This window comes from Pipistrellus kuhlii, unplaced genomic scaffold (assembly GCF_014108245.1).
Source record: "Pipistrellus kuhlii isolate mPipKuh1 unplaced genomic scaffold, mPipKuh1.p scaffold_m20_p_4, whole genome shotgun sequence".
Lineage (NCBI taxonomy): Eukaryota > Metazoa > Chordata > Mammalia > Chiroptera > Vespertilionidae > Pipistrellus > Pipistrellus kuhlii.
The window spans coordinates 80,882,395-80,901,675 of NW_023425540.1; the positions used below are offsets into that span (position 1 = coordinate 80,882,395).

Genomic DNA, 19,281 nt, shown 5'->3' on the forward strand with positions numbered 1-19,281 from the left:
GAGCCAGAAACATCAATCAGTGCCTCCTGCACACCCCCTACAGGGGATGTGCCCGCATCCAAAGTACATGCCCTTGCCCTTGACGGGAATCGATCCTGGGACCCTTGAATCCGCAGGCTGATGCTCTATCCTAGGGGTGTCGAACTCAATCAGAGAAGGGGCCAAAATCTAAAATCCAGCCTAAATCGCGGGCCGAATGGTTTACTGAACAGTCATAAACTGTCATTGTGATGGAAACGCAGCGGAGTGCAGTGATGACAGCGCGGTGCGGGCCACATTGCAAGGCCTGGCGGGACGGATTTGGCCCGCGGGCCTTGTGTTTGACACATGTGCTCTATCCAATGAACCAAACAGGTTTTGGCCATATGGTCCCACTATTGCTTCCTTCACCCTAGAGTTCCTACAGAATGTTGGGCAGAATGGGAAATTGTGCCCTAGCTCACAGCGATGCTACAACACACCTGTTTAAATAGGAATCTCTTCCCCTCCACCCCCAAAGGAAAAAAAAAAATTAAATCACAGTTCATTGGCACTGTCAGAAGTATAACTCTGTACTGTCAAGCAATATGACAATTCTTTCATTTTTTTAAAAAAAAGTCTAACATGTATGGGGAAGGGGGGAAAGGGTAAAGGGGGACAAACGGTGATGGAAAAAAATAAGGGGACGAAAGTCTGATATGTACAAAAAATATGTTAATGTAAATTACAAAACATAAAGTGTACCACCCAATTTATGAAAAAGAATATTAACCTGTACTATTGAAGCTTACATGTGGTTTTCCCAGATCATACCTTCTCCCTGCTTCCTTCCAAAAGTATTCACTATCCTGATTTTTTAAAATCATGTCTTTATATTACCATATGTATTCCTAGATAACGCCTTATTTATTTTTGCTTGTCTTTGAACTTGATAAACTTATTTTCATGCTGTATTATATTGCTGCTTGTTTTCAATCAACTTTGTTTCTAGGATGCATCCTTGTTGTATGTAGTTCTATTTTCTCTGTATGATTTATATATCCATTTCCTGTCACTAACATTTAGTTTCCTTTCTCCATTCCCCCATTATGTACATTGCTACGAATATTCTTGTATGTTCTAAAACCTGCCTGTGAGAATTTTTTAAGGTAGAATTGTTGGTGTGAAGGGTATATAAGAAACAGTCCAAGAGCTTCCCAAAGTTGTGCCAATATACACTCCCAGCAATATCTTCTTAAGCTTGAGCACAGACCCTTCCTTATTTTTCCAAAGAATAGCTAAGACAAGATTGCCATGCTTAAAAATATTTGCAGTGGAAGCCTGAGCTTGCAAGAAAAATCTTAAAGCTAAATAGCATAACCCACAGTTGGAAAGCTTTGGTCATGTCCCTTCCCTGGGATCCTCTCCTCCATTACCTGGTTTCATGAGCCAACTCCTCTTGCCAGGAAAAGAAGCCTTTACCAGTCTTGCCTTCTCTAGAGTCCCATCTCTTTTTGTCTCTAAATCAAATCAAAGTAAATAAAGGCACGCCCACTTCCCAAAACAATAGAGCAAACAAACATCAGCAAGCTGCCTGCAAAGATGAAGCTTTGCCCACAATGTATTATAGTCACCTTGTCACCTCACTGTAAATTACAGTTGTTCGAAATTGTCCTGAGCGTCTTCATTCCAGGATGGTTTTTGTTTTTTTGTTTTTTCAGGATGGTTTTTTGCTTTACTTTCATATACCCAGTAGATCCATTAAGCCGGGTTTTTGTTGTTGTTGTTGTTGTTGTTGTTGTTATTTTTTCAAAAGAGCAGTCTTCCCCTAGAGATGAATTTTACAATTATCCCTAGAGTGGTTCTGTTGGTTAAAGCCTCTTGGCTTGAGCCTGGCCAGCATGGCTCAGATTGAGCACCGACCTATGAACCAGGAGGTCAATGTTTGATTCCCTGTCTAGGCACATGTCCAGATTGCAGGCTCAATCCCCAGTAAAGCGTGTGCAGGAAGCAGCTAATCAGTGACGCTCTCTCATCACTGATGTTTCTATCCCTCTCCTCCTTTCCTCTATGAATCAATAAAAATAAAATATAAAGCCTCTTGGTTTGAAAGTATCAGAAACTATCTCAAGCTATCCTAAACATAAAAGGAAAATCTGTTCTAAGCATACAAGGATGCCTTAGGGCATCAGAAAAGAATTTCTCATTGGTCAAGTTTGGGTCAAGTGCTTTTCTCTAACCCAAGATAAAGAAATGAGGTCATATTGTGCCAAATAGCTTCCGATGAATCTTTGCTATGGATGAAGGGTCATTCTAAATGCTCAACAAATGTTTTTCAAATGTTTGAATGTTGGGGAGAGCCATAGCAACAATTTCTAAATAATGAAACAAGCCCTGACCAGTTTGGCTCAGTGGATAAAGCATCAGCCTGCAGACTCAAGGGTCTCAGGTTCGATTCCGGTCAAGGGCATGTACCTTGGTTGTGGGCTCATCCCCAGAAGGGGGTGTGCAGGAGGCAGCTGATGATGTTTCTCTCTTATTGATGTTTCTAACTCTCTATCCCTCTCCCTTCCTCTCTCTGTAAAAAATGAATAAAATATATTTTTTAAAATAATGAAACTAAAAATAGATATCCCATTTGGTTGTTTTCCTTTTTCCAGTGTCAGTGATTATATTATGAGTCAATTACCTTTATAAAACTCCATTCATTAATAAAATATATAATTAAAGATATCTATAGCCCTGGCTGGTTTGGCTCTGTGGATGGAGCGTCAGACTGCAGACTGGAGGGTCCTGGGTTTGATTCCGGGCAAGAGCACATGCCTGGGTTGCAGCTGATCTTCAATAGGGGGCGTGCAGAAGGCAGCCGATCAATGATTCTCTCACATCATTGATGTTTCTATCTCTCCCTCTCACTTCCTCTCTGAAATCAATAATAAATATATTAAAAAAAATAAAGATATCTACACACACTAGAGGCCCATTGCATGAAATTTGTGCATGCGGGAGGAGGTTCCTCAAATAAACAACCCCCAAATGAAAGAACTAGCAAATTATCTAGAAGAGATAAATGAAGCAGAAATAAGAAATTTATCTGAAACAGTTCAGAGTAAAGATGTTAAAAATGCTCAACAGTATGAAAAAAGATATAGTAACTATGAAAAAAGAACAGTGTGAGATAAAAAATGACATAACACAAAGAACACATTGGAAAGAATACACAGAAGATTAGGGGAAGCTGAGGATCGAATCAGAGAATTAGAAGACAGAGTTGAAAATATCACTCAATTAGAGAACCAAAAAGAAAAAAACAATTAAAAAACAGGAGGACAGCCCTGACCAGTTTGGCTCAGTGGATAGAGCATTGGCCTGTGGACTGAAGGGTCTCAGGTTTGATTCTGGTCAAGGGCATGTACCTTGGTTTCGGGCACAACCTCGATGGAGAGTGTGTGCAGGAGACAGCTGATTGATGTTTCTCTCTCATCGATGTTTCTGACTGTCCCTCTCCCTTCTCTGTAAAAAAGCAATAATATATATTTTAGAAAACGACAACAAAAAAAAGGAGGACAGCTTAAGAGAGCTGTGGGATAATGTGAAATGTAACAATATCAGAATAGTAAGTGTGACAAAAGAGGCAGAAAGGGAGAAAGAAATAGAGAAATTGTTTGAAATCTTCTCTAACCTGGTAAAGGAAAAAGTCACACAAGTACAGGAGGCACAGAGAACCCCAAACAAGAAGAACACAAACCACACCCAGACACATAATAATTAAAATGCCAAAAATTAAGGACAAAATCTTAAAGGAAATAAGAGAAAAGAAAACTGTTACCTACAAAGGAGTTCCCATAAGGCTGACATCTGATTTCTCATCAGAAAATCTATAGGCCAGAAGGGAGTGGCATGAAATACTCCAGGTAATGGAAAGCAAGGATCTGAGACCAAGATGACTATATCCAGCAAAGCTATCATTCAAAATAGATGGTCAAATAAAAAGCTTCCCAGATGACAAAAAAAAAAGACTAAAAGAGTTCATCAACACCAAGACATCATTACCAGAAATGCTAAAGGGCATTGCTGAGAAGAAGAAACAGAGAGAAAAACCTAGCAATACAGAATTAAAATGGCTATAAATAAATACCTCTCAATAATAACCATTAATGTAAATGGATTAAATGCTTCAATCAAAGGGTAGCTGAATAGATACAAAAACATGACCAAACTATATGCTATCTATAAGAAACCCATCTCAAAACAAAAGACACACACAAAATTCAAGTGAAGTGATAGCAAAAATATTTTCCATGCAAGTGGGGGGGAAAAAAAAGCTGGTGTAGCAGTACTCATATCTGACAAAATAGACTTTAAAAGCATCATGCTAAGTGAAATAAGCAAGTCAGAGAAAGAAAAAGATCATATGATCTCGCTCATTTGTGGAATATAATGAACAATGTAAACTGATAAACAAAAATAGAACAAGAGGGGAGAAAATATTCTAAAATAGTAGTAATCCTATTATTTGCAGAATTCCTGTAACTTTTGTGATATCATACTATGTTAGTCCAGTTTTGTTAATATTATTATACTTAAAATCCTCTTATTCTTGAAATAATGTTTATTGCATGTAATATATAAGATCATTTTTTAAATAATTGGTGTTTATTGCATGTAACATCATATTTAAAAGTTTTTCTTGAGATATTAATGTTTATTACATGAAAAATTATTATATTTAACATTGTTTTTCTTAAAAAACTAAGGTTTTTGCATGTAACATTATTATATTTAAAATCGTTTTTCTTGAAAAAAATGAAAAAAATAAAAATAATAATGCAATAAGTAATAATGCAAGAATAAACTTTCATGTACAGTAGGTTCTGAGGCTATGTCGGAGATCCATTCCTATGGCTCGACATAATGCGATTTTACCATAAGTTGGAACCCACCAACATAAGCAGCTATATCACTCACATGGAGCACATACACAGCAGTAATGAAGTGAAACAGTAAAAAAAAATTAAAAGAAAGATAATAATTCCTGATCTTTACTTGTGGTAAATAAATAATAAAAAACATAAAGCACATATGTGCATACATCAAAATGATGGAACTTTTTTTTAATATATCTTATTGATTTTTTGCAGAGAGGAAGAGAGAGGGATGGTTAGAAAAATCGATGAGAGAGAATCATTGATCAGCTGCCTCTTGCACACCCCCTACTGGGGATGTGCCAGCAACCAACATACATGCCCTTGACTGGAATTGAACCTGGGACTTTTCAGTCTGCAGGCTGACGCTCTATCCCCTGAGCCAAACTGGTTTCGGCTGGAACTTAAAAAAAAAAAATGTGAGATGGCAATGTAACCACGAAATGATGTACCTCGAGTCTGATATACCCGAGGACTGCCTTTACTCTCTCAACTGTAAACCTACTTTTGCCCCACACTGTGTACATACACAAACACACACACACACACACACACACACACACACACACATTTATTTTAGATTCAAAATTTGGGGCATTCACTCTATATATCTTTTGATTTTATATATTTTTGATGTTCTAATATAAGACTTTAAAGTTTTAAATTTTCTTCCAAAAATTGCATTAGCTAAATTTCACAAATTTTGATAATTAATCAGCTGCCTCTGGCAGTTACTGGGGATCGAGCCTGCAGCCCAGGCATGTGCCCTGACTAGGAATTGAACTGTGATCTCTTGGTTCATAGACTGATGCTCAACCACTGAGTTATGCCAACCAGGCTATAACATGATTTTTTTTTTAAATGACTGCCTACTATACTAAAATTTACTCAAATATTTAATGAGAACTAGTTTGCCACACATTGTTGGAAGAAATAAGATACACAGTCCTGCTTTCGTGGGTAGTTGAATTTTGATTAATGTCTGTCAGAATCATTATTTATTAAGTACTTTTTTTTTTAACAATAAAGAAACTGAGATTGTCGAAGAAAAATAATTTACTTCTATAACAGAAAATAAAGAACATCCTAAAACTATATTTATTTGTATGACCCATTTTTCCATTTATTAAAATGACTATTAGATCTGGATGTGTTGAGTTAGTATAGTGCTGGGGTGTTGATCTGTGAGTGCCTTGGGTGGGGCCTGGATGAGGCTGGTTGACCTATTTGGAAATGTCTTTTGTGTGAACTGTATCATTGGGCATGTGGAGGTATTATTGATATGAGAAAATGCTAAGTAACTGATTTACTTTCTGAAAAGGGATTTACTATCGGGGAAAGGGAGGGAGGAAGAGACTGAACATAAACTCTGCACCTATGGATGAGGACAATGGGGGATGGGGAGAGGGCGGAGAGTGGGGTGGGAACCTGGTGGAGGGGGGAAGAAATGAGGAACCTTTGTAATAATATGAACAATAAAGATTGATTTTTTTAAAAATAAAAATAAAAATAAAATAAAATGACTAGAGGCCTGGTGCATGAAATTCTTGCATGGGTGGGGTCTCTAGGCCTGGCTGGAGATATGGCCTATTGGACCGCCTTGCCCAGTTCTGATCAGGGCCAGGCTGGCCAGGGCCTGCTGGCTGTCAGCCGGGGCCTGGGGACCTGCCAGCCAGGGGGAGGAGCTGTGAGAGGTTTGCTGGCCAGGAGGAGGGACTAGGGGAAGTTGGCTTGCCATAGGAGATTGGCTGTGGGAGCCCATTGACCATCAGGTTGCATGTCTGCCCCCTGGTGGTCAATGCGCATCACAGCAACTGGTCGACCAGTCCTTCTGGTCCTTTGGTTGGGGCAAATGCCCAGGTTTCAAGCTCAATCTCTAAGGAGGGTGTGCAGGAGGCAGCCAATTAGTGATTCTCTCTCATCATTGATATTTCTCTCTCTCCCCTTTTCCTTACTCTCTGAGACCAAGAAAAATGTCTTTTTAAAAAATTTTGTGACACATAGCACAGAAAATAGAAAGAAATATAAAAACAGCTAATATTTTGCAAGTTTTAATCCAAAGTATTGTACCACCTAAAAATATATATTTGACTATAATTAAAAATTTCAAAAGGAAACTACCTCTGTATTAGAGCATTATTTTTTAAATTGAATTTTAGAGAAAGGGAGAGAGGAGAGAGGAGAGAGGGAGAGAAGAGAGAGAGAGAGAGAGAGAGAAGAGACAGAGAGAGAGAGAGAGAGAGAGAGAAGAGACAGAGAGAGAGAGAGAGAGAGAAAGAGAGAGAGAGAGAGAAAGAGAGAGAGAGAGGGATCGATGTGAGAGAGATACATCGATTGATTTTCTCCTACACAAACACAAAACCTGGGTATGTGCTCTAAACAGGAATCAAATCTGCCACCTTTTGGTTTTCTGGACAACACTCCAACCAACTAAGCCAAACTTGCCAAGGCTAGAGCATTCTTACATAAACAATCCAATAATACAAAGAAAGAATAAAAGGAGGGGAGGGAAGGGAGAAGGAGGAAAGAGGGGAGGGGAGGGGAGGGAAGGGGAGAGAAGAGGTTTGTTGTTTCACTTATTTACCCACCCGTTGGTTGATTCTGGTATGTGCCCTGACCCAGGATCAAATGTGAACTTTGGCATATCAGGATGATTCTCTAACCAAACAAGCTACCCAGCCAGGGCTCCAAATCAGCAGATTTTAAATCCTTGGGAAAAAGGGAAATTCAGATATTACTGAAATCAAATGAACATATAAATATAAATTGTAATATATTATAATGCATTGATTGTGTTAACCTTTTGAATAGCTAATGAGGTTACAAAATATCCTGAAAATCAAGAAGTTACATTTTCAATGTCCATTCCAAAGGAATCATATTTACTTACATCTTTACCCAGAGTACGTGAGACATTATTTTCCACTTAGAATGTTAGAATGCTTTTATAAGAGAAATATATTTAAAAAACAAACAAACAAACAAACAAACTTATATATCAAATATATTAGGAATGGCCTAATATATTATGGCTTAAAAGTTCTGGAAATAAATAACTTTATTATCTGCAGCTGGAAAACTCTCCCCAACACTGAAACATATACTTGGCAAAGGCAGTCTAGCAAGTCTGCTGGTATGAATTGGTCAAAATTCCATATGGAGGTTTCCAAAATGAGATGAATGTATTTATACTTTTATAAAGTTGGCACTTAAATATGTAGAAACATTGGTGAGTTCTGGAAAGAAAAAGAAAACAATTTTTTATTTGAAATGACATTTATAAACATAGACTGAAACAAAAAATTAGAGTTGTTGATTTTCATTCTCTCTCTAAAAGTACAGCTTTAAAAAAAAAAGTCGCTCATTGACTGATCTAGAATATTACAACTTAACAATTAACAGGCTTAATAAAAAGGCTCATTAATAAGTTTAATTTGGAAGAAAAGTTTATAACATAAGTCTTATAACAAATTACACATCAATTATACATCAATTTCAGCTTCTCCATTTGTGTGACATTGAGAAAACTACTCAACCTCACATTATCAAATCTTCAACCCTTCAATAGCAAATGCTAACTTCCTTCCTGATTGGTGTGAGGAAGGAGATAATACCAGTAAGTTATTTAGTACAATGTCTATTATAAACACCCAATAAATGTAGCTAGTATTGTTAACAAATGCTCCATGTGTGTTGATTCAAAAATGATACAAATGGGAATACAAAGGTGAATACAATAAAGATGAATAAGATCCTCATGGTCTAGTGGAAAATAGTCTAGTGGAAAAGATATCATCTATAATAATAAAAGTGTAATATGCTAATTAGACCCGACATTCTTCCAGACGACCTTCGAGATGAAGCTGGGGCAGCGAAGGCTGAGGCAAGCCATTGTGGCTGCGATGGCTGAGCCCTTGCATGAAATTCATGCATCGGGCCTCTAGTATTATATAAGAAGCAATGATTAATTTGAGGATCAAAGTAAGATTTTTTTTTCTTTAAGTATCTCATAGACTATAGAGTACTTTTTTATTATTCTAGGTCAGTGTTTATCAACATGACATTTTAGGTTGGACATTCTGTGTTGTGAGGGGCTGGCCTGTGCATTGAAGAGTGTTTTGCAGCATGTATGGCCTCTACACATTACATGCCAGTAGTACCCTCCCCACTCTGTGTGTTTGTATTGCTGTGGGCTATCGCTGTTACTTCAAAGTCCAAGCCTGGGCATCAGTTTCCACCTACTATCTCCAGAGCACCCAGTGCCTGCTGTCTGGCCAATGGACTGCTCAGGGCCTGAGCATCACCACCTACACATGTAGACTCCAGTGATGGCAATGCCAGGCACTAAGAAATGAAATCTCAATCTAGGAATCAGAGACTCAACAAATCACCTCTCCTCAAGCCAACCAACCAAGATGAGATGGCCAGGTTCTCTGAGATGAGAGAATGGCACCCTCAGATCTGGGTGTCACTGGGCAGAGTGAAATATATCGTGTTGGCTGCAGGCCTAACTGTCCAGGCCCCTCTTTTCTCTCTCTCTGGCCAGTTGTTTTTGGTCAGTTTCATGGCTTCAGTTGATGCAACTGGAGTCAAAGCAACTAACAGTACAGCATACCCCAGGCAAAGAGGGGGTTCAGGAGTTTTCTTTCATGTTAGATAAGCAGCCACACAATATCCTAGATTTTGCTTTAATACACACACACACACACACACACACACACACAAGGCCCAGTGCACGAAATTTGTGCACAGAGGGGGGTTCCCTCAGCCCAGCCTGCACCTTCTCCAACTGGGAATGTTCCCTCAGCCCAGCCTGCACCCTCTCCCCTTGGGGGACAGCTGTCTTGCAATCTGGGACCACTGGCTCCTAACTGCACAGCTGCCTGCCTGATCACCCCTAACTGCCTCTGCCTGCCGGCCTGATCTCACCCCCAACTGCCCTCCTCTGCTGGCCAATTGGTTTTGAATGATCAGTTCCTATGCCAGTCAGCATCAAAAGCTCTGCCTCCTAGGCACCCACATTTGGTTCTGATTGTTGGTGTCTATGCCAGTCAGTGTTAGAAGCTCCACCTTCTAGGCAGCCATTGGATCTTCACAACACCCACATTTGGTTCTGATTGGTCAGTTCCTATGCCAGTCAGCATCTCTGGGTCTATCAACAGGGCCTGATCACAAAGGTGGGGCTGCAGAGAAATGGAGGCACAGCTGCTGGCCAGACTGGGAGAGAAAAAGAGAGGCAACTGCTGATCAAAAGCTGCCACAATGGTGACAGAATAGTCCCTGCTTCTCTCTTCAGGGCTCTCTCTGTCCCTGATTCACAGCCCCCTCAGCAGTCAGTGCTGGGGCACCACCTGCAATAGAAGAAGACAGTGCTGGGTTGCCACAGCTAGGACTGACTTCTCGTTGGTTGAGCCTCAGTCATTACTGGTCATACAACCCAGGGTTTTTATATATTAGGATATATTTTATTGATTTCCGAGAGGAAGGGAAAAGAAGAGGGAGATAGAAACATTAATGATGAGAGAGAGAACCACTGATTGGCTGCCTCCTGCATGCCCCACACTGGGGATTGAGCCAGCAACCTGGACATGTGCCTTGACCAGGAATCGAACCATGACCTCTTGGTTCATAGGCTGATGCTCAACCACTGAACCATGCCAGCCAGGTCTTGATTTTGCTTTTTGACCCTCAGAACCTAAAATATTTATTATCTTGGCCTTAATAGAAAATTTCTCAATAACTGTTCTATTTACTTATTTTTAAAGTTATAATAAACATTTATTTAAAGTAATATATTTGCAGCCCTGATAGTTCTAAATTGTATATTTCACGTTTAACCAATGTCATTAAAATAATGAGGACAGATGCAGACACAGATTTCAATTACATGATTATTTCTTCATGTCATCTTTGAAGCAAATAAATAAATAAATAAATAAATAATAAAAAAATAAAAAAAAGTCATGTACAAGTAAACAAATACCTGAAAGTGTTTTCCAAGATGAATACCCATGGAGCCTACACTTCAGTTAAAAACTGTTGCTAACATCTAATAGGTCTGTTTTCATCTTAGAAGTTGGAGAGATCTTGGCAATTATTCTCTAACTAGAGGCCCAATGCATGAAATTCGTACATGGGATGGGGGGATCCTCAGCCCAGCCTGCACTCTCTTGCAATCTGGGAACCCTTGGGGGATGTCCGACTGCTGGTTTCGGCCCAATCTTGCAGTCGGACATCCCTCTTACAATCCGGGACCACTGGATTCTAATTGCTTGCCTGTCTGATCACTCCAACCACTCTGTCTGTATGCCTGATCACCCCTAACTATCTCTGCCTGCCTGATCGCCCCTAACCACTCACCTGCCTGCCTGATCGCCCCTAACTGCTTGCCTGTCTGCCTGATCACCATAACCACCTCTGCCTCAGCTTCCACTGCTGTGGCTTCATCTGGAAGGATGTCCAGAATGATGCCTGGGAGGCCATTCAGCTATCCAGTCTAATTAGTTTATTACACTTTTATTATTATAGGTTATTTGCCTATTGTCATTATTTTATCACAGAGCCCATGGTAGAATTAAGAACCCAAAATATCCTATTTAAAATCCTTCTAACGCTGGTCTCAGTTGGTGCCCACCCCACCCCCAACTCTTTCTCTATCTCTCTACAACCTGAGTCTCAAGCATCCTTGTCTATAGACACCCTTGCCTATCAGGCTGTTTTTTTTCCTAAATGGTGTCCCCAACAAGCCATGGACTATTATACTTCTGTGATGCTTTTCCCTTTGCATGGAATGTTCTTCCCAACTTCTTTACCCAATGAACACCTACTTTGGTAATCCAACTAAAATATCTCTCACTCATTGCAAACCTGTATTCTGAAAGCACTTTGACCAGACTTCTATTACATTAGACTGTGTTAGTTATTCCTATGTTTAGTATGTTTCTCTCCCTTGATAAATAGAGAGCTCTTGGAGAGTAAAGGTATCTTATTTAGCTCTGATCCCCAGAGCCTACTATAATGCCTGGCACTTGCTAGAAATTCAATAAATGTATGTTTGCTCTAGCTGATTTAGCTCTGTGAATACAGCATCGACCTGTGTAATGAAGGGTCCAGCGTTCAATTCTGGTCATGGGTACATGTTCGGTTTGCAGGCTCAATCCCCAGTAGGGGGTGTGCAGAAGGCAGCTGATCAATGATTCTCTCTCATCATTGCTGTTTTTTTCTCTCTCTCTCTATGAAATCAATAAAAATATATTAAAAAATAAAAAAATAAATGGTCAGAATAAAAATATAAATAATATATGTATGGTCAATGAATTAATTCATTGCACCTGGCTGGCATGGCTCAGTGGTTGAGCATTGATCTATAAATCAGAAAATCACAGTTCAATTCTTAGTCAGGGCACATGCCTAGGTTACAGGCTTGATACCCAGTGAGGGACATGCAGATGGGCAGCCAAACAATGATTCTCTCTCTCATCATTGATGTTTTTAACTCTCTCTCCCTCTTTGAAATCAATCAAAAATCAAAATATATTTAAAAAATAAAGGTCATTGCATGGCTCTTCCTCTCAAAAACTAATTCTTCCACTAAGAATTATTAGGTAGACACCAACCTACTCCTTCTCCTTGTCTAAAATGTTCTCCTCTTTAAAGCTATTCTTTTGATTTAGAGAACCAAATCTATAAGCTTTCTAATGGCAAAGTCTGCATCCTAAGTATTTCAATAATATATTTTACCCGAAAAAAAAAAATAGAATAGGAAAAAATTAATTATCTCATTCACTAATACTAAATTCTTTCTTTCTGGAATTATTTTAGTTTGCTAGTGTTTTTCTTTCTTTCTTTCTTTTTTTTTTTTTGTCTTCTTTTTAAAAATACAAATAAACAAACCTGCCTACCTTTTAGCTAGAACCACCATCTTCCAGTAATTCGCCAAAATGACTAACACAAAGGGAAAGACAAGGGGCCCCTGCAATATATTCTCCAGGCCTTTTAGAAAACATGGAGTTTTTCCTTTGGCCACATACATGCGAATCTACAAGAAAGGTGATACTATAGACATTAAAGGAATGGCACTGCTCACAAGGAATGCCCTACAAACGTTACCATGACAAAACTGGAAGTCTACAGTGTTACCCAGCATGCAGTGGGCATTGTTGTAAACAAATAAGGGAAAGATCTTTCCCAAGAGAATTAACAGACATACTGAGCATGTTAAGCACTCTTAGAGCTGAGAATGCTTCCTGAAACATGTAAAGGAAAAATAACCAGGAAAATAAGGAAATCAAAGAGAAAGATAGTTGGGTTCAACTGAAGCACTAGCCTGCTCCATTCAGAGGAGGATACTTTGTGAGAACCAATGGAAAGGAGCCTGAGCTGCTGGAACCCATTCACTGTGAATTCATGAATTCATGGCATGGTAAGTGCAAAAAAGAAAAAGAAAAAAAGACCTCTTTACTTGTTTAAAAAAAAAAAAAAAAAAAAAAAAAAAGTAAGCAAACGAACAAACCACTTAATGTATTTCATTTTAAAATCCAGTGTCCAGTCCTAGCTGATTTGGCTCAGTGGCTAGTGTCAGCCTGCAGACTAAAGGGTCCCAGGTTTGATTCCAGTCAAGGGTACATGCCCAGGTTTTGGGCTCAATTCCTAGTAAGGGGCGTGCAGGAGGCAGATGATCAATGATTCTCTCTCATCATTGATGTTTCTATTTCTCTCTCCCTCTCCCTTCCTCTCTGAAATCAATAAAAATATATTAAAACACACACACAACCCAGTGTCCAAACTGTACAAAACTAAAGGAGTCAAATGCTTTGCTCCTATAGTTTATCTTTGTAATGTATATATACATATATACACACCTATAGAGAGAGTATATATATAAATCTCTTTTTTTTAAATATATATTTTTATTGATTTTTTTTACAGAGAGGAAGGGAGAGAGATAGAGAGCTAGAAACGTCGATGAGAGAGAAACATCAACCAGCTGCCTCTTGCACACCCGCTACCGGGGATGTGCCCGCAACCAATGTACATGCCTTTGACTAGAAACGAATCTGGGACCTTTCAGTCTGCAGACCGACGCTCTACCACTGAGCCAAACCGGCTTTGGCTATATATAAATCTCTTAAAGGAGAATGAAAGAAAACTGTAAGGAAATCTAGTTTGGCTTCCACTTAATATTCAATTGTATTCCATGCTAGAAATGAAGTCAACCAATATGAAATAAAGATGAACACCTTTTTGGATAATATGTTGGTATTTTTTAAAAATATATTTTATTGATTTTTCACAGAGAAGAAGAGAGAGGGATAGAGAGTTAGAAACATCGATGAGAGAGAATCATCCATCAGCTGCCTCTTGCACACCCCCTACTGGGGATGTGCCAGTAACCAAGGTACATGCCCTTGACCGGAATCGAACCTGGGACCTTTCAGTCCACAGGCTGACGCTCTATCCACTGAGCCAATATGTTGATATTTTTGAGCAACAAATACCATAACATAATATCCAAATTGCTCTGCCTCATACCCTTTCCTCTTATCCCCCAAAGAGCAGGTAACACATGGAAGAGAATTAGAAAGACCAGGAAATCGATTCTCAGCAAAGTATACTATTGTGACAGCAATTAACTCACAGAAAACAGGGCCACCAATTTTGACATTCACATGGCCTTTTCTACCTTTCTAATTGTCAAAGGAATGGAGAGTTAAGCACCTTCAATAGCCTTAACCATAAAGTTCATCAAACAGGTTAGCACAAAGGGTGTGTGATTTAGTAGAAAGTGCATGTGATTTAGGACAAATAAGAAAATGTCCAAACTTCAGCATTGTTCCAAGTTTCATTTATATAATTAACTTTTATCTTTAAGTTGACTCATGTGTTGTTGTTGTTTTTCTTTCTTAAATAAATGTATTTCAAAAAGCAGTCACCCAGTTGGTTGAAGCATTGTCCTGTACACCAAAAAGTTTTGGGCTTGATTCCTGGTCAGGGCACATACCTATGATTGTGAGTTTGATCACCAGTCAGAGTGGAAAATGGAGGCTACTGATGGATATTTCTCTCTCACATTAATGTTTCTCTCTCCCCTTCTCTCTCTCTCAAATTAAAAAACACACACACACACACACAAAAAAAAACAAAAAAACACCACACAAACATATCCTCAGGTGAGGATTAAAAGGAAAAAGCAGCCTGGTCAGTGTGACTCAGTGGCTGAGCAGTGACTCATGAACCAAGAGTTCCCTGGTTGATTCCTGGTTAGGGCATAAGCCAGGGTTTTGCAGGCTTGATCCCCAGTAGGGGGCATGCAGGTGGCAGCCAATCCATGTATCTCTCTCATTGATGTTTCTATCACTCTCTCCCTTCCTCTCTCTAAAATCAATTAAAACATATATATTTTTTTAAAAAGCAACCAACACTACTTTATTTAAAAAATATATATTTCTATTGATTTTTTTACAGAGGAAGGGAGAGGAATGGAGAGTCAGAAACATTGATGAGAGAGAAGCATCCATCAGCTGCCTCCTGCACACCCCCACTGGGAATGTGCCTGAAACCAAGGTACATGCCCTTGACCAGAATCGAACCAGGAACCCTTCAGTCCCCAGGTTGACGCTCTATCCATTGAGCCAAACAGGCTAGGGTGCAACCAACACTATTTTAAATGGAAAAACCAGTGATACTTCGCAATAGAAGTTATCCATTGAAATGGCTTTATTAACACAAATGGTATTAAATCCCAGCTGGGGGCCCTACCAAAATGATAGAGATGTAAGAGCTCACTAACACCCCCAAACTAAGGACATTCTCTTTAACATAATCACAAAGATGGAGGAAGAACCGAAAAGAGAGCAACTTGCCCACTGAAGAACTCACTGCCATTTAATGCTGTGTCCCTGTACCACCTAAAATCCTCTTGTTTCAGAAACATTGAGCTTTCACCGGAGAGCTCCACGAGGGAATGTAATTCCACCCTTTCCCAATTAGGCCTAAATAAAAGAAACTATTCACATTAGTATCTGGTAGAGTAGGTGAGAAATCTTATAGCTCAGGGCACCGAAGTTCCAAAAATCTAATCCCTGAGGGAAAAGGCCACTTCAGACTTGTATACATGCATATAAGTACAACCAATGGACATAAAACTCTGGGGAGGGAGGATATACACGGGAGGGGGGGGGGCATTGGTATATGTACAAAAATAATAACTTAATAAAAAAAAAAGAAAAGGCCACTTCATTTCCACTAACTTAATTTTTTAACCGCCCCCCCCCGCCCCTTTTTTTTTTTTTTTTTTTTTTTTTTTTTTTTAAACAGAGGAGGTTGAGAAAACAACTAGAACGTAGATCTGGAAATGATCAAGAAATACTGTAGGTGAAGATTCCTCCCAAGGTACTTACTTTGCAGAGGCCAGAGCATCTGCTTCTGCATTAGAGATGGCCACCGTTCTGGGTGGTAGGGGCAGGCACATTCTCATGGGGCATTGACTTCCGGGCCTCAGCAGCTGGAGCCACGGACTCAGACTCCGGGAGCCGGGATATGGCGTCAGGGACTTCCTGGCTTAGTTCCTGGCCCCCTGATGGCTCCCGGGAAAGTGGAGATTGGCTGCGCGCAATCTCTTGAACCACAGTGCTCGTAGAGAACGGTTGGGTGTTACACAGGGACTGTAAGTCCTGGCCAGCCACGGCGCCCCATGGGTGCACAGGTTGGGTCTGAAAAAATGTGCCTGGTGTAAGGTGGGTCAGAGAGCCCTGGGTTTGGGAAGCCTGATTTTGAGTGTCTAGAGAATGACTCTGGAAATCCCTCTCCGAGTCGACTGGGGTCGGGAAATGGCTCATCGCAGCCACGTGCACCAGGGGGTAGTTTTGTGAGACTCCGGAATCTACAGTCTCGATATCAGAGGCCAGAGTGTCCAGAGGCTGACCTGAAGAGGGCAAGGGGACACCAGGCAGGCTCACAGAGGTAATAGTGATTAGAGGATTGCTCTCAGAGGCCAACGAAGTAGGTAGGCTCTTAGAATAATTAATAGTTAGAGGCTGACTAATAGAGGATGATGGGACCACAGTCAGGCTCTTAGAGGAGGCAATGTCGGCAGGCAGGGGCTGGTCCAGAACTTCTGATGGCGTGAACTTGGGATGCACCAGACGGCCTGACGATCGTCTAGCCTCGGGGCCCAGAGGACCAGCCTCAGGGCCTGGGGGGCCAACTCTTTCTGAATGTTTTACAGCTTCCGTTTCCGGTTCCGGGCCCAGAACCTCTCTGCCTGAGGCTTTAGCCTCGTCTTTGTATCTGACACTTTTCCTTCTGCCTTTGTCCTGGACCTGGTCCTCTTTTGCTAGCGGGTCGGGTACCTGGATGGTGAAGGACGGACTCCGAATGTTAGTGGTACTCTGGAGGAGTCTCCTGCGGTGGTCCCGTCGGAACCGCGCCAACGTGTTGGTGAGGTTCAAGGTGAAGGAGAAGTGCTGGTCCAGCGTGCCCATGCGGATGGGCCTCTTCCAGGTGTCTTCGGGGCTCAGTTCGATGTTGCCGGTGTACCAGAAGACCCACCAGAGGAGGCTGAGGAAGATGATGATGGAACCCAGGTAGAGGAGCAAGTCGTAGAAGATGAGGTCGGAGAAGATCCCAACGAACAGCACCGTCGCGCCCACTGCGTCGAAGGCGACGCCCAGCCAGAAGAAATGCCGGCAGCGGCCCAAGCCCCTCAGCCTTCGGGCCTCCACATCCGAGCTTCTCGGGGGCTCCATGACCTCCCGCCGTCGCCGGCGCCTGGTCCGCAGAGGTGGCGCAGTCCCAGGCCGCCGGCCGCGGCCGCTGGATCCCCATAGCAACGCCTGGCGGGTGAGCCGCGCAGGGGGCGGGGCCAGGGAGCGGCCGGCCGGGCGGCCTCTCACCTGCCCGGAGGGAAAAGGCTGCCGCCCGCCCGGGAGGAGCGCGCAGGCGCGTGCGGTCTCTTCGGCCGGAGCGGGGCGCCTTCTGCGCGTGCGCAGTTCCTCCAGGCCTTGCGCGACACTCGCTCATTCATTCGCAGCGGGCACGCAGGTTAGGTCCTCCGGGCGCTGCGGCTGGAGAATTTCACTCTCCGGACCTTGGGCTGTGTCGTTGCCAACATTCTCCTGCCCTCGCCCAGGCCTTCCAGAACGAGTGCGAGGTCCTGTAGGAGAGCAGAGGGCAGGGACCCTCTTCTAGTAACGACCCCCTGTCAGCCAGTACAGCTTGTCCTCGAGTCCACCCCCCCCCCTTTTTTTGTGAAGAAGTGACTAGGTTAGGGTATGTTATTACCAATTTTTTAAATCTATTGCCGAATAGTGACTGGGCTAGTATATACTGGTGCTACTTCATGGCAGACCTAAAGGTGAATTGTCCCTTTACCTACCCCTCTCCAACTTCTTCCTTTTTGATCATCACTTGTTGACCTTGGGAAGGCTTCAACTTTCCTCACTATTTCCAACAGAGTAAAATAGCAAAAGCTGTCAAAATGTAGGAAAACTGGCCGAAACCGGTTTGGCTCAGTGGATAGAGTGTCGGCCTGCGGACTGAAAGGTTCTAGGTTCAATTCCGGTCAAGGGCATGTACCTCGGTTGCGGGCACATCCCCAGCGGGGGGGGGGGGGGTGGGGTGGGGGGGGGTTGGTGCAGGAGGCAGCTGATTGATGTTTCTCTCTCATCGATGTTTCTATCTCTCTATCCCTCTCCCTTCCTCTCTGTAAAAAAAATCAATAAAATATATATTTTTAAAAAATATAGGAAAACTGGAACCCAAGAACTACAACAGCTTAAAGATGAGCTCATTTCAAACTTAATAGGGTGTGGGAAAATTAAAAGTTTTAAGACCTGCTATCATTCAGGTTATAGTATTAGTGAAAAGTCATAGGCCCTTGAGGTTCCTCAATTCTAAAGGTGGAATTTTTAAAAATAGTCTTATTTATTTTAGAATAGACTAAAGGAAAGTTGTAAAGATGGTATAATGAGTTCCTTGATACCCCCAAACACTCAGTATCTGCCCTTTGTTTTTTAATTTAAAAAATATATTTTATTGCTTTTTTACAGAGATGAAGAGAGAGAGAGAGAAGAGAGTTAGAAACCGATCAGCTGCCTCCTGCACACCCCTTAATGGGGATGTGCTCCAACCAAGGTACATGCCCTTGACCGGAACCGAACCTGGGTCCTTTCAGTCCGCAGGCCGATGCTGTATCCACTGAGCCAAACCGGTTAGGGCTCCTTTGTCTTTTAAAAATGCGTTACAAAGCTTCTTTTGATAAGTGTTTCTAGAAGTTTATGAAGCCATGTTTCATGAACTGATCAGTAAGACTACTTCTGAACCTCGGTACCACTGAAGTATGCTAAGGGGTATTGAATGTCACAGTATACTGTAAAATATGGTCCATCTTTCTACATCA

At 41.4% G+C, this 19,281-nt stretch overlaps 1 protein-coding gene and 1 long non-coding RNA gene across 2 annotated transcripts; one reads left to right on the forward strand and one right to left on the reverse strand.

Moving 5' to 3' along the window:
- Nucleotides 1-368: 368 nt before the first annotated feature.
- LOC118703751 lies at nt 369-2,375 on the forward strand. The gene is made up of 3 exons (XR_004983126.1): nt 369-605; nt 1,818-1,819; nt 2,351-2,375. It is a non-coding gene; the product is annotated as an uncharacterized LOC118703751 (long non-coding RNA).
- A 5,172-nt stretch (nt 2,376-7,547) lies between these two features.
- On the reverse strand, nt 7,548-17,813 carry LOC118703749. Its single transcript, XM_036410880.2, has 2 exons — nt 16,283-17,813; nt 7,548-8,119 (listed from the first exon to the last, which is right to left on the reverse strand). Exon 1 carries the CDS (start codon nt 17,627-17,629, stop codon nt 16,313-16,315), a length of 1,317 nt encoding a protein of 438 aa, XP_036266773.1. The 5' UTR covers nt 17,630-17,813; the 3' UTR covers nt 7,548-8,119; nt 16,283-16,312.
- Nucleotides 17,814-19,281: the final 1,468 nt, after the last annotated feature.

Bases quoted from the DNA above. Each gene is read 5' to 3' on its own strand.
- LOC118703749 (XM_036410880.2), bottom strand. From the start codon at position 17,629: ATGGAGCCCCCGAGAAGCTCGGATGTGGAGGCCCGAAGGCTGAGGGGC.